General features: G+C 35.7%; 1 protein-coding gene across 1 annotated transcript in view; it reads right to left on the minus strand.

Annotated features, from left to right (window-relative positions):
- STK31 (serine/threonine kinase 31) overlaps positions 1-15,402 on the minus strand; it is a 130,286-nt gene that overhangs the window by 56,200 nt on the left and 58,684 nt on the right. Inside the window, exons 9-14 of the mRNA XM_058296877.2 lie at positions 7,958-8,073; positions 6,498-6,657; positions 4,701-4,823; positions 2,870-3,049; positions 1,275-1,391; positions 243-362 (exon numbers count right to left, since the gene is read on the minus strand). Of these exons, the coding sequence (XP_058152860.1) occupies positions 243-362; positions 1,275-1,391; positions 2,870-3,049; positions 4,701-4,823; positions 6,498-6,657; positions 7,958-8,073 (816 nt within the window). The remainder of the gene's footprint in view (positions 1-242; positions 363-1,274; positions 1,392-2,869; positions 3,050-4,700; positions 4,824-6,497; positions 6,658-7,957; positions 8,074-15,402) is intronic.

The raw sequence follows: 15,402 nt of genomic DNA on the forward strand, positions 1-15,402 counted from the left end.
GTTTTAAAGTACTTAAGAATATCAAAGAATTTCAGATTACTCATAAAACTCAATATACTTATATCAACATCTCTACTAATTGGTCAATTTAACCACAAATCACTAACAACAGCTATACTGTTTTCCTAGCAATAATAAATAAGTTACCTACATTCCGGGTATTAAACTACTTGAGAAAGTTAATGCAATAAAAAATGCAAAACATCAATCCATAAAACCAATAAGAGAAAGCGTAACCCAACCTTAACACTGTCCTTGTACTTGGATAGTACTGTGGCAATCAGCCTTTCCTCTGAACGAATCTTTTGCAGTACTTGACTATGCATATTTAAAATGATCTCCTTGTCTGCATCACCTTGCTCCTAAACGAAATCACATACATGGACTTATACATAAAAGCTTATCCAAAATACCTAAGCCTTCAATAACAACAGATAAACTTCAGAGATGATGCCTTTGACAAATTTCTCTATCCAGTTCAAATTAGCTCTTAAGCACAAATCTTTTCCTAGACAGAAGAAAGACTGTTGTCAAGGATGTTCATATGGGAAATTTTACTTCCATTCTTGAAGATGTCTAGAGTAAAGGGTTAAAGGAAATCAGGGATACTAATGTGTTAAATATAAGAACAAAACAATAAATAAAACTTCAACAATTAAAATTATTTTTAGAAAACATCTATTAGTAACCACTTCTACAGTCAAATCTGACTAAAACATCTAAATTGGGAATATTTAACAAATAGGGAAATATAGTAGTGCATAATGTATTTTCTAAGTGTCAATATGAATAAAATTGCAAAAAGTAAAAAGAAACAAGTAAAATGAAAAACATAACCAGTGAGAATTTGAAAAGCAGCCTGAATAAATTGGGACAGAGTTCCAATGAACAATGTTAACATTACAAAATACTCTTTGACAAACTACCCTAACTTTTAACTTGACACAGCAGTACAGGATATAGATAATAGAGAAAGGGGACTATACTAATCAGACTTAGGTGTTCACTTTCAGACCACTCCTAGATTTTAAGTTTTCATAAACTCAGTTTAAGGACTGAAAGGTGTTTCCTTAGAATTAAACATCAAGTATTTTTTAGTGTGAAATATCCTATTACAATCAAAATGGAAGAGTAAGAATTGCATTGTAACTTGACAGAGTTACTATTTCAAAAAGGCCTTTAAGAGGAATGCTAAGATCAGTCAATATTTTCTAACTAGCAAGAAAAACCATATTGCTTCAAAGGAAGCAACAATAAAGAAGATAAATACTCACAATCAGAGATATCTCCAGCTCTTTGCAGACACTTGACTCAGCCTTCTCTAGGATTTCATCAACATTATCAATTGTGTCTTCAGAAGTCAGTGAATCTTCCCCAGTTAGATCAAACACCTTATTTACAAAAAAAAAAAAAAAAAAACGAAGTATCACAATTACTTAAATTTACATGCAACGTATCCTTTAAAGCTGGGAGCAGAGCATTAGTCTATTTACTGGGAAATGTGGAGGAAATAAGGATACAGGAGAAAGATAAAGTACCTACCTCCATAAAACTTACACACCTGAAAAGAAGTGATTTACATATAGCACACATCTAAAGAAAACACATATTTTGAAAAGTAATTCATGCTTAAGAGACATAAAAGGACAATTGAGAGGAAAAATATGAGAAAAAAACAGGTATGAGACCAAAAAGCTGTGTTTTTTTGAGAATAATAAAGCTGGTAAAGAATATGAATGCTCAGGAAGCAAGTTTAGATCTGATAGGTGGTAGAAAGACAATTTTAGCTCTTGAACAAGGAAGGGATATGATTATTTCTAGTGTTTACTGATTGACCTAGTATTTAGGAATGTGGGGAATAAAATTAAAGAGTAAATCCAGAATGGCTTCCATCTCATTAGGAAAAACAAGGGTATTTTCTATCAGGAAATAGATTTTATAAGGTATTAAATAAAATCAGAGACCCGAAATACAAGACATAGAACATAAGGGTCACAAACAGTCACTTTGATTTCAGATTCAAGCTTGGGGTTATGAGAATCTGGATAAAGGAGATAGACATGGAAATGGACAGAAAAGGAAAAGTAGCCACAACTTGATAATTAACCTGAAAAGAAACAAAAGTATGATCAGTAACGCAGTTTTATAACATAATATAATCAGCAACTGAGTAAGTTATAAAGCTGGTGGAAGAACAAAGAATCAACAACAAAATTAGGTCAAAATTCAATTAGGGTACTGAATACATTATGCAAAACCAAATGCCCCCAAGTCTTTTGGAAAATTGCATGGTGTTTTATTCATAATAAACAAGAACTAAAAAGAATGATATAAAAAACATCTTTTCTAATATATAATATCAACTAAGACTAATGTTACCATTTATTTTATATATTTTAATGTCTTTAAGATATCTAAAACTTAAAAGACTTAAACACTGTCAAAGAATTAATGAAATATTTTAAGAATTAGCCACTGGATTTTTTTGTTTATAGTTTTTGCCACTGAATTTTAATTTATGTATCTATAACTGAAAAAGAAACCAAAATAAACATGAATACTCTACTACTCTCTAAACCAGATGTATATACACTTACAACCTTATCTCTATATTATTTCTGTAAAACATGCACTACAGTAATAATAAACTCCAGTGATATTATCTAATACCTACAGTCTGACTAAGGTTGTTTTCATATATGTCCTAAAAAATAGAAATGTAAATCACTCACTCCCCCATCCCAAACCCATGCCCATGCATGCATGCTCTCTTGCTCTCCCTCGCTCTCTCTAAGAAAATAAATAAATTACATTTGGAAACCAAAAAAGGAAAACAGCTATAAGTACCACTGGACAAAGCTCTTATTACCTTTAAGGTGCTGTGGAACCATCCTACAAGACGCTGTAGAGAAGTCTCTGTTTCACTTCTAACATTATGGAATTCCTCTCTTTTACCACACTTCCACTCATGAAATTTCTTAAGTATTTCTTCAGAATCTGTCCCTTCTTCGGCCTGTCCATACACTGTTTCTAAGGAGGCGGACAAATCCTGCAGAGAGATATAGTTCCATTTCCGAAAACGTTTATTAACTACATATTATCATTCAAGCATTTTGTGAGGATCCAAAAGACACAAAAGCAGTTAGGTGAGTCCCCATCCTTGAAAATTTATAAATAAAACTTAGAATTATTATAGATGAAAACAACATAAACATACCTTAGGAATACTTTATTTGAACTAAAGAAGTGAAAGTATGTTAATTAAATTAAGGTTGTAAGTAAAAAGCTTTATATATTTAAGTTTTTAATTAAGTAGAAATTATCCTCTTTTCCCTAATTTTAAATAAGAATCACTACTGTTTATCTTGACATGGAAGTTCTCAAGACTTACTGGTAAGTATAAACAAACTACACACCAAAATATACAACATAATTCAACTAAGAAAAGACACCGAACATTCATGGGTATTTAAAAGCAAAATAAAAAGACTAGAAGAAAAAAGATAAGAAATCAATACAGCCTCCTGGCTCTCTCCAGGATCAATCCCTATAAAAGGTATAGAGGCAAGAGGAAAATTTATAGGGCCCAGAAATTTTATCACCGACACTCTGAAAAACCCTTGAAAAGACAGAGGATGGTTGGTTCTTAGCACCGAATATAGCCACTGCAAGTCAGAGATCTCTATCATAAACAGATTTCTGTGGGAAAGAGCTTTCTTCATATGCTTTTCTTTCTCCCTCATATTGGGCAGGAAAGCAACAGTGGGTAGTGCTGTCAAAGGGCATGTCCTTATTCATAGCTTGTGTCTTCTCACACACTATGGACAGTATATTATTAATCTTCCAGAAAGGGTAAAAAAAAAGAGGGAAAAGAAACTAGACACAAAGCACTACATATTGCTTGCACCATCTATACAAAATATAAATTCAAATAAACTAAAGAGACAGAAACAGAATAGCAGCTATGTACAGAAGGGGAAGCACAGAGAGACTGAGCAGTGATGAGTTTTTGTCTTTTTACTATTATTAGAATAATGAAAATGCTCTAATAATGATTTAATTTTATGCACCACAATGTGATTATACCAAATATCACTGATTGTATACTTTGGGGGAAAAAAGGTAAAAAATTAAATTAAATTAAAAATTAAAAAATTAATTTTAAAAATATATTTTTTAAAAAGCCCTATAACTCAAGGATCAGGGTTCTTCTTCCTAACTCGGACTTGTGGCCTTACTAGATTTTCTGCTAGAATGCAATGAGCCACAAAGTCTCATATGCCTGCTACTGCTCCTATTTTCATGAGTTTCCCCAATTAATGCATGTCTAGAAAGCCTGGTGTATCTGGCCATTTTACCTTATTTTCAGAATAAATACATCCATATAAATAAACACATTAAGTATATTAATATAATATTTTAATCCTGTTAAAAAGATTAGAATACAGCAAAGATGAAAAAACAAACTTTTGTAGCTATTAGTGCTATCACTAATTTTTTTCTTGCAGGAAGCCTCAAGAAAAAAAGGCTAATTTCACCTGTCAAATACTAAGCTTCTTTTTTTTTTTTTTTTTTTTTTTTAAAAGATTTATTTATTTATTTAATTTCCCCCCCTCCCCTGGTTGTCTGTTCTTGGTGTCTATTTGCTGCGGCTAAGCTTCTATTTTTAGATTATACTTAACACATTTTAAAATTTCAACCTTTAATGTTCTCAAACGTTTATTAAGAGCTAACTCATCAACTTCCAGAATAAAAACTTCTACTGCTGTGTACAGCTTCTGTTGCACTTCATTTCTTTTGGCAATCAAAATATTCCCTTCATTCTGGAGAAAGGAGAGAAAGAATTTCCATCATTAATACATCAGGTGTTTTTTATACATTGACCTATATGATGAAAAAAACATGATCTCCTAAAATAAGTAAAGTTCAACATTACATTCTCCAAAATAGTATCATTTAGAACAAGCATCTCTCTTCTTAGATCAACAAATGATGCAGCTTCCTTTCTCTTAATTAAAAATAAGAACATTTGAGTTCAACAATTCTGCTCTACTAATCTTTTTTTCCACATTACTTCTTTTTTCTGTTTTATTACTTATTCCCCATTATTTCTTTAACAATGAAATTGTTGTTTCTCCTGTGAAAATAAACAACTTCCTATTATTAATTATACACTGCCTTTCTCCTACTTCCATCCCAACTTCAACTCCTTCTTCTTCTCTACTCATCCTTGCAGATTCAGTTAAACTCCACCAGGATAAGAACTCCAATTCTCCCAAAGTGCTGTGTTTGGAAATACCTAGATGTGAGATATTCAAGAACCTTATGCATTATCTCTATTATAGTACTTTCCACACTACACTGAAATTATCTACTTATAAATTCATCCAGCAACCAAAAAAGATAGAGATAGGATTATGGCTTAAACACATTTGTGCCTCTACCACCAATAATAATGTCTTACGCATACACTTAAAAGCTTGAACTGTAGGATATTCTTTCTTACTTAGGCTCAATTAGGGTATTTCATAACTAAAAAACTAAAGAACCTCTAGTAAAATTGACTTATTTCTTAAAAAGAAACAAACACATGACAACCATGTCAAGGAACTGTACAAAATACATAAGCAAAAGTTACAATTCTAAAGTCCAAATGAAGCACAATAAGGGAAATAAATAAGCCCCCTCTTGATATAGATGTGGAGTGAACACAACCATTCCAAAGTCCACAGGATGGAGGAATAGAGTATGGATTAGAGTGGACTTACTGATATTCTAATCATGAACTACTGTGATTAGTAATCGAAGAAAATGTGGCATTGGTGTGGAGAACATGGCCATGGTGGCTGCTGGGGGTAGGGAGTGGGAGGAAGAGATGAGATGTGGGGGCGTTTTCAGGACTTGGAGTTGTCCTGGGTGGTGCTGCAGGGACAGTTTCCAGACACTGTATGTCCTCCCATGGCCCACTGGGTGGACTGTGGGAGAGTGTGGGCTATGATGTGGACCATTGACCATGAGGTGCAGCGGTGCTCAGAGATGTATTCACCAAATGCAATGAATGTCTCATGATGATGGAGGAGATTGTTGTTAGGGGAAGAGGAGTGGAGTGAGGGGGGTGGGGGATATATGAGGACCTCATATTTTTTTTATGTAATATTAAAAAAATAAAGACAGAAAAAAAAATGGCAGCTTCATTTTCCCTCCCAGATTACCAAAGGAACAGAGCTAAGGAGCTACCAGAAATCAAATTCTCATGCAAAAGGAGAAAAGATTTTGTCCATCCTTTATCTACAATCTCCATTTATCTATCCTACCTTTCTTAGAAGGCAGTAAAGGAATTAAATGATATAAGTTTAAAATAATATAAAAAATTAACGATTTCATGCAAAAAGGGTATCATTACAGTATCTGTAATTCCCCTACTTTCTCAAAAGACAATCAATATCTCCCTATATTCCACAGATGAAAACTATAATAGGGAAAATTCCTCAACCCACCACATTTTGACACGTTTGAATCTTCTCCTGAGCAAGACTGTAATCTGCCCAAATTGTATCTAGTTCATTCAATGAAGTTGGGGTAGTAAAGCACTCTTCATCCAGCATTTGTACAGCTTCTGAAAGATCATCTCCAAAACGAACACTGATGTTCATACACCTATTTAAAAAGATAAAAACAGCAAAAAGAAAAAGACAAATACAGGAAAAATTTGAAAATTTATGTCAGAAAAGTTTACACTTAAAATGTTATGATCTAAAGTTACTATTTACAACATCAGGTATGAAAAGATACATTTTAAAACTTTATATAAAAGAACAACCAAAAAAGCCTGCAAATTTTTAAACAACATCAAGTGGACCTTAAATTTCTGGTCTACAATAAGATTTATAAGTACTTTGTAAAAAAATTTAGGTTCATAGTCCTTAACACTCTAACAAGAAAACCGTATTTGCAACCAAAAGTCATACTAACTAGAAAAACCAACAAGACCCATCCATATTCTGTTTTTTAGCTTCCAAGGAGACCACTGCCATTCTAAGAGCACATTCTTTCCTCAAACATGGATTAAAATACATGGGATAATTTTGGTCCAAAGTCTTACTCAAAGCTTTGCCAATGTAGCCACTTGATTTCTGGTAGTGTCCTAAAAGTTTATTAGGCTCTGGAGGGGCCAAATTAAACTCTTAAGAAACTGTAATTGATATATTTATACTAGAGAATATAAATTTGCATAAGACAAAAGACTAATATACAAGATTCATTCAGGGAAATACCTTTCAATGTTTCCAAGTACATGAAAAAATGAATTACTAGTCTGGGTTCTGTGTATAGCACAAAAAGAAAATTTGACTGTTTTAAGAGTTATTTTATACTTACAGTAGAAAAGGATGACAAATTAGCCCAACCAACAATAAAGCAAGATATCTAAATAATTCAAATAGAGACTTTGAGAAAGTATTAAATAAACTCTGTACATGACTTGGTAATCAATTTCTTTTCTTCTGACTTTATGAGAACCACTTTCCAAATAACACATTCATTCTTTATACAAAATATAATGAAGTAATTATATTGAAAATCTTTAGTTTCAGTCTAATCCTGAAAATCACCCCAAGAGAAACAAAATGGACATGGTAATTCCCCATTATACTACCACTTAGAAGTTGTACTGTTGTTTTTTTAATTTCACCTTCAAAATGACCCTAGAACACTTTCAAATGATCCTAGAACACTATAGCTTCCAAGTAGTAACAGAACACTGAAAACACTATAAAATTTGTTTCAGAAATAACTATTTTTAGTTTCTTATTTTAAATTAATAAAAACACAAAGATTAAATTTCAATGACACAAAAAAAATTTTCAATGCGAAAATGGTGGGAATACAAATTAAACAAAATATCAACTAATAAGCAATTATTTTTAATTATACTTTTTAAAAATATTCTCCTACATACCTAACTTCTTTCAATATTTCAACCTTAGCAGCCAGATTTTTTATTCTCGTACCTACACGAGTCTTGAGAGTACTTTCTAAACTTTTAGTCAAATCCATGGTAGTTGCTTTCTCTTGCTGAAACAAACAAGCACATTCTAGTGAGACCCAGTCAGGAAACTATTTCTGCTATTATTTAGATGACGTTAGACATAATTAGACAAAACTCTGAAGATTTTAAAAAAACAGGCCACAGAATAACAAACATTGATTTCCCTGTTAGTTAGGATCTGAAAAAGATAATTTGTTCCAGTCCTATGTCATCACACAGATTATGCTTTCATATTTCATCCTAACAAAAAGCCAAATAGAAACAAAATTTCACATAACGTTTATACTTATATTTTTTAAAAAAGAAATAAAGGATCCCGTAACATCACAGTCCTCAAATAATCATTAACGACAGTGTGTTTTCTGAAGGAGACGCAGGTCATTCTGCACTACAAAAGAAACAGAAATACCATTTCCCTGACCCAAGGTAAATTAAACTCCCTGCTTCTGAGTGGTATCCCAAATACAAGTTCACCATGATTATCCAAAATAATGTATAGAACCAGTAATATATACAAAAACCTGGCAATTTTATTCAATTATGCTATGAATGAGCTATTACATAAAGGTCAAAATTTCATTCAATATTTAAACAACATGCTCTCCAGTCGTCATATTTTCTACTCCTACAGAAAAAAAAAGTCTAAAGAAAACTAAATGTTTGGTAATAGGATATGTTTAGATATGCTCATTCCCTTTTTGCTGAGTAGCATGATAATGAAGAATTAGTTATGTTTCTTCCTAAACCTGTCTACATAAATTATGGTTCATGAAATTACTCAAAAATTAAATAAATTTAAGAAATAGGAGTGGGAAAATAAAGAGTGTAACTTTGAAAACTATATTGAATGCTTTGAAGACTCCATAAAGCAATCTGTTAGTAAAAGTTGTTAATGAACTTAAACGAGAAATATAAAATACTGAGAGAGAGGGAGCAGATGTGGTTCAAGCAGTTGAGCACCCACCTCCCACATGAGAGGTCCCAGGTTTGGTTCCTGGTGCCTCTTAAAGAAGACAAACAATGAGAAAAGGAGCACATATCGAGCAAAAAACAAATGAGCAGGGAGTGGATATGGCTCAATTGGCTGAGTTCCTGCCTCCTACATGGGAGGTCCTGGGTTCAGTTTCCCAGGCCTCCTAAGAAAAAAAAAATAGAGCAAAAACAACGAACAAATAGACAAGAGAAAGCCATTAGGGCAGGGGGCAGGGAGAGTATTAGGGAAAGAGTTATTTAAATCTAAAAGAATTTTGCACTCAGATTTTTTTATCAAATGTCTTGGACTTATTAATTCACTTATTTTTAAAAAGCTAGAAATCAGATGATGAATAATAAGCACAGTTTATAAAAGAGATAAAAAATCAAACAGACAAATAGAAAGGATGGCAGGCTTAAGCCCCCAGCCATAACAACAGTTACATTAAGGGAAAATAAATTAAACATCCAATAAAAGACAAGAGAATAAAAAACTGAAAATACCTAGACACAACTAATGCTGCTTAAAAAGAGACAGATAAAAGTAAAAGGGAGTGGGGTCATCACATGGCATGTAAGACATCCCCTGGAAAAGACTGCCCTCAGAACCAACTAATAAAAGGACAAATCCCACTTGTTTGGATCTCTGGAATATGATGGAGACTGGAGTGATTCCACACATGCTAAATCAAAGAAAAAGAAAAGAAACACCAAAATCAGGCAGGAGAATTGCATTCCAGACCCACACAAGACCCCTTTCTCTCATTTGGTTTCCCACAACTTGCGAGTTGCACAGAGGCAGCCCAGACCACGCCTGTCCTCACAAAGATGCAGACCACAGAACATCTCCTGGCAGCAAGTTAGAACCACACACATATCCAGGCACAGGAACCCAAACCTGCAGAGACGTAGGGCAGAATATAAGTGGCAGGAGTGTCAAAAACCAAAGTACCCCAAGGGAAAATAAAGACCACTCCCAGGGGTGGGACACACTAATCAGATGCACAAAAGCCTCAGAGAAAAACAATAAAGGGGGCATGGGAGGACTGAACAGCTGTTAAGACCAGACAGATCCCACATTTGAAAAGTGAAAGGAAAAAGGGACTCAGAATGAGGGAGAGAAGTGAAACAAATCATAGAAGTAGGGCAGATAATTGTACACAAAAAACAAACAGAACAGCTCAAGTACCCAGGGAAAGAAAAGAGGAAAGGAAGTTTTCTCCTGAAGGCGAAACAATTGTAAAAAAACTACAATCTTAAAAATTGCAGCATATATCCAGGGCAAAAAATTGATGAGGAAGACTGAGAAAACCTGAACAATTAAAACAGTCTATTCTAAAGGTCAAGAATAAGTTGGACCAAGCATCAAGGCAGAGCCTTAACACAGAGTCCATAATCAATAAAACCCTGGACAAGAGGGAGAAACTAATTTTCATAATTATCATATCAAAATAATCAGATGCCCAAATATCAGCAAAAGCTTATAAACCATACTAAGATAGAAGAAGATATGGCTTAGTCAAGGAAACAAATTAAAACTTCAGGGCAGACACATAATTTAGAACTAATCAAAGAAGTTCAAACAAATATCCTAAATAAATTCAAGGAGATGAAAGGAAAAGATGCATGAAGAAAAAAAGTATATTAAGAAGATACTGTGTGAGCTAAACAAGAATCTGAAAATATAACAAGAAACCTAACAAAGCATGATGATTAAAGACACTAAATAGTAGGCATTAAAATATAGTAGAGACATAAAACACAAGTTTGAACAGGCAGAGAAAGAATCTGCAAACTAGAAGACAGAACAATTGAAATCATACAGTCAAAATTAAAAATAGACAAAAGAATAGGAAAAACTGACCAGCATCCCTGTCAGATTTGAGGACAGCATGAAACACAAACATACATGTCATGGAGTTCCAAAAGGAGAAGAGCAGGAAAAAAGGGCAGAAAGAATATTTGGGAAATAATGCCAAAAACTTCCCCAATCTTATGCAAGACATAAATATACCTGTTTTTGACAGTTTAAATTTGGTGATTAAAAAAAAAAGATGATTTTTAACTAATCCATTTCTGTGGATGTGAGACCCTGTGATTGCATCAGATTCAGTTAAGGGACTTTGATTAGATCACTTAACTAGATTGTATGGTTTTTTTAAGTGGTTGGTTTTTTGGTTTGTTTGTTTTGAGGTACCAAGGGCTAGGGATTGAACCCAGGACCTTGTATGTGGGAAACCAGCACTCAACCACTGAGCTACACTGGCTTCCCTGGGTTGTTTTTTGTTTTGTTTTGTTTTGTTTTGCTTGTTGTTTTTGTTTTTTCAGGAGGCACCAGGAATTGAAACCGGGAACTCCCATGTGGAAGATGGGAGCTCAACTACTTGAGCCACATCCACTCCCCTCTTAAGTGTTTTAAGCTTATTATTTACAAAATCTGCCTCCATCAATTCACATCAGAACACAGTAACTTCAATTTTTCTGCCATTTTATAACAAGGATTACTTTTCCTCCAGTTTCCAATAACATTGTTTTTTATTAAAAATAATTACTTTTAAAGGAGCTTTGGATTACATAAATGTTACATCAAAAATATAGCGAATTTCCATATACCCCACTCCATCCCTCTCCCACACTTCTCCCCATTAAAAACACTTTTCACTAGAGTTGTACATTTATTACAAATGAGGAGCACATATTGAAGCATTTGCAACTAAGCATGGTCTATAGTTTACATTACGGTTTATACTTTGTGCCGCACAATTTTATAGGCTTTGACAAAAATGTGTAACAGCTTGTATCTATCATTGCAATACCATGTAGAACAACTTCAATGTCCCAAAAATGCCCCATGTTACACCTATTATTCCCCTCCTTCACCTCAGAACCTCTGGTGACCACTGTCTTTATATCAGTGTTACAAATTCCATTACTAGTATAGTAAGTCCAGATTTGCATTCCCCCTTATGTTTTTTCATGCCTCAATCTTGGGGATTTCAGGATAGCAATGCCTGCTCTGTTTCCAATGAGAGTGAATTTAGATTCCAAGGGGCAGGTGGATGGAACTGTCTTGTTTGCAGTTGTAGATACTGTTTTGAAGGATGGGCATTGCCCATCATCATCATTTTGTTAGCTATCCTGGGCAAGTCCAAAGAACAGACCAAAGATTTAAGTCTCTGAGACGTATATTTAATGGGTATAGTGCTAATTACAAGTTAAAATAAATGGGGCAGAAAAACCATGTAAGAAAATTATAAATGAGTCTAATTCTGATACATTGGGGAGATAGATTATCACATAATTCCAAGGTAAAGCCCACCAACAGGGTGCCAAGTTCCTAGGATTGTCTGCCCTGTCTATAGTGTCTATATGTCTTTTGAGGCACTGTTTGAGGCACTATTTACTGTGGCAGTCAGTGAGATCCTCCTGAGATATGCCTAAAGTATAACCTCTGGAATAATGTCCTGACTCACTTTAAAATCTCTAAGCCATAAAAACTCATCTGCATTTAATATTTCCCCCTTTTGATCTAGGACTTTTTTCAAATGCACCACTAGTTGGCGTTTGGTAATAATTCCTCAGTACCAAGGAGGGTCATCCCCAGGAGTCATGTCCATGTCAGGAGGAAGGTAGTGAACTTATATGCTGAGTTTGGCTTAGAGAGAGGCCATATTTCTACAACGAGGCTGTCAGAAAGTAACTCTTAGGCAATATATATTACTAGGCTAAGTTTCAATTTCATAGGAACAGGGTTCATAAGTACAAGCATCAATATCAAGGGCCTGGAATACTGGTCTGTCCTCCTTTACTAGGCACTGCCCGTGTACTCTAGAGATTCTTGCCACTCTATGAGAGAATGTAGCAGGACTCCCCAGGATGGTAATTCAATATTCTCTTGGTTATTCTGTGGGTCTCCATCTACCAACACCCCATGACCATATGAATACATACATATTCCACAGAGGTATGCCCTAGGTGCACCCCTTCCCTTCTGATTGAATATCAGTAAGGTATGACTCAGGTTGGGTCTCTGCTCTCTTACTGAAGTCTTATAAAAATGGAAACACAGGAAGAAAGAAGACACAGAGAAAGGGAGCTGCCATTTTTGACCCTTCTATCTGAGCGAGGACTTGAGGATACTAGCAGCTGTGGCTGAAGAAGGAAGCCCCCAAGAGGCTGGGCCCATGGAGCAGCTCAAGGCAGAAGAGATGAGCCATATGCCTGATCACCCACGGCCGAGCTCCCAGAGATGGTAGATTCTGGAAGGGAAGACAGGGATCTTGGCAGGGATCAGCCACTATCTTGCCTCGCCACGTGTCAGGATGCCAGGATCACCAGTAGCTGATTTTGGTAAAAAGTATCTCTGACGGTGCCTTGATTTGGACATTTCGCAGCCTCTGAATGCTAAGCGTTTACCCCAAATAAAATTCTCCTTTTAAATGCCAACCTATTTCTGGTACTTTGCATCGGCAGCACTATGGCAAACTAAGACAATGTTCAAGAAGCCCAATGTACTTCAAACAGAATAAACTCTAATAGACCTTCTCCGAGACACATACTAATCTGAATATCAAATACCGAAGGTAAAGAAAAAAATCCTGAAAGCAGGAACAGAAAAGTGGTTCATAACATACAAGGATGCCCAACAAGGCTAAGCACCAATTTTTCATCAGAAACCATGGAGGCAGAGAAGGCAGTGGTATGATATACTTAAGGTACTGAAAGAGAAAAACTGCCAGCCAAGAATTCTCTATTCAGCACCTGTCCTTCAAAAATGAGGATGATTTTAAAGTCTTCACAGACAAAACTAAGATTATTTTACCAAAAGATCAGATTTATAAGAGACCCTGAAGTGAGTGCTGCAGCCAAAAAATTTTTAACCAGTAGAACTGTCCTTCAAAAATGAGGGAGATAATTTTCCTTGCTCTTCAGTCTTAGAAGAGTTTGAAAAGGACTAGTATTAATTCTTCTCAAAATGTTTTAGCAGAATATACCTGTGAATCCATCTGGTCCTGGAATTTTTGGTAAGGGAAATTTTTGATGCCGATTCAATATCCTCATTTATGATTGGTTTGCTGAAGTCCTGTATTTCTTCCATAGTCAATGTAGGTTGTTCATGCAATTCTAGAAATTTGTGCATTTCATCCAGGCTAAGTTGTAGGCATACAGTTTTTCATAATATCCTCTTTTCTTTTTTTTAAAGATTTACTTTATTTATTTCTCTCCCCTTTCCCTCCACCTCCCTGCCCCGGTTGTCTGTTCTCTGTGTCTGTTTACTGTGTTGTCGTCTTTGTCCACTTCTGTTGTTGTCAGCAGCATGAGAATCTGTGTTTCTTTCTGTTGCATCATCTTGTTGTGTCAGCTGTGTGTGTGGTGCCATTCCTGGGCAGGATGCATTTTCGCGCTGGGCGGCTCTCCTTACGGGGCGCACTCCTTGCGCGTGGGGCTCCCCTACGCGGGGGACACCCCCGTGTGGCACGGCACTCCTTGCGCACATCAGCACTGCGCATGGGCCAGCTCCACACGGGTCAAGGCCCAGGGTTTGAACCGCAGACCTCCCATGTGGTGGACGATGCCCTAACCACTGGGCCAAGTCCGCTTCCCCATAATATCCTCTTAAGACGCTTTTTTTTTAATTTCCATGACATTGTAGTAATGCACCTACTCTTATTCCTAATGCATTTGCACCTTCCCTTTTTCTTTGTTAGTCTACCCAAGGGTTTGTCAATTTCATTGATCTTCTCAAAGAATCAGCTGTTGATTTGTTCTATTTTGTTGTTGCTGTTCTCAATTTCATTTATTTCAACCTTACTCTTTTCTTCTTTCCTTCTCTTTGCTTTGGAATTAGTTTGTTCTTTTTTTTTTTAAGATTTATTTTTTGTTTCTCTCCCCTTCCGCACTCCCTGCCCCAGTTGTCTGTTCTCTATGTTCATTTGCTGCATGTTCTTCTTTTGTCCACTTCTGTTGTTGTGAGCAGCACGGGAATCTGTTTCTTTCTGTTGCGTCAGCTCTCCATGTGTGTGACACCATTCTTGGGCAGGCTGAACTTTTTTGCGCTGGGCAGTTCTCTTTACAGGGCACACTCCTTGCGCGTGGGGCTCCCCTATGTGGGGGACACTCCTGCGTGGCACGGCACTCCTTGCACACATCAGCACTGCGCATGGGCCAGCTCCACACAGGTCAAGGAGGCCTGGGGTTTGAACCGTGGCCCTCCCATGTGGTAGACAGATGCCCTAACCACTGGGCCAAGTCCACTTGCCATAGTTTGCTGTTGTTTTGCTAGCTCTTCCAGGTGTTCAGCTGGGTTACTGATTTTTAGCTTTTTTCCTTTTTTTTTTTTTTAGAAGTTCTGGAGATTGAACCCAGGTCATCATACAGGCAAA

The sequence above is a fragment of the Dasypus novemcinctus genome, chromosome 5, assembly GCF_030445035.2.
Source record: "Dasypus novemcinctus isolate mDasNov1 chromosome 5, mDasNov1.1.hap2, whole genome shotgun sequence".
Classification (NCBI taxonomy): Eukaryota; Metazoa; Chordata; class Mammalia; order Cingulata; family Dasypodidae; genus Dasypus; species Dasypus novemcinctus.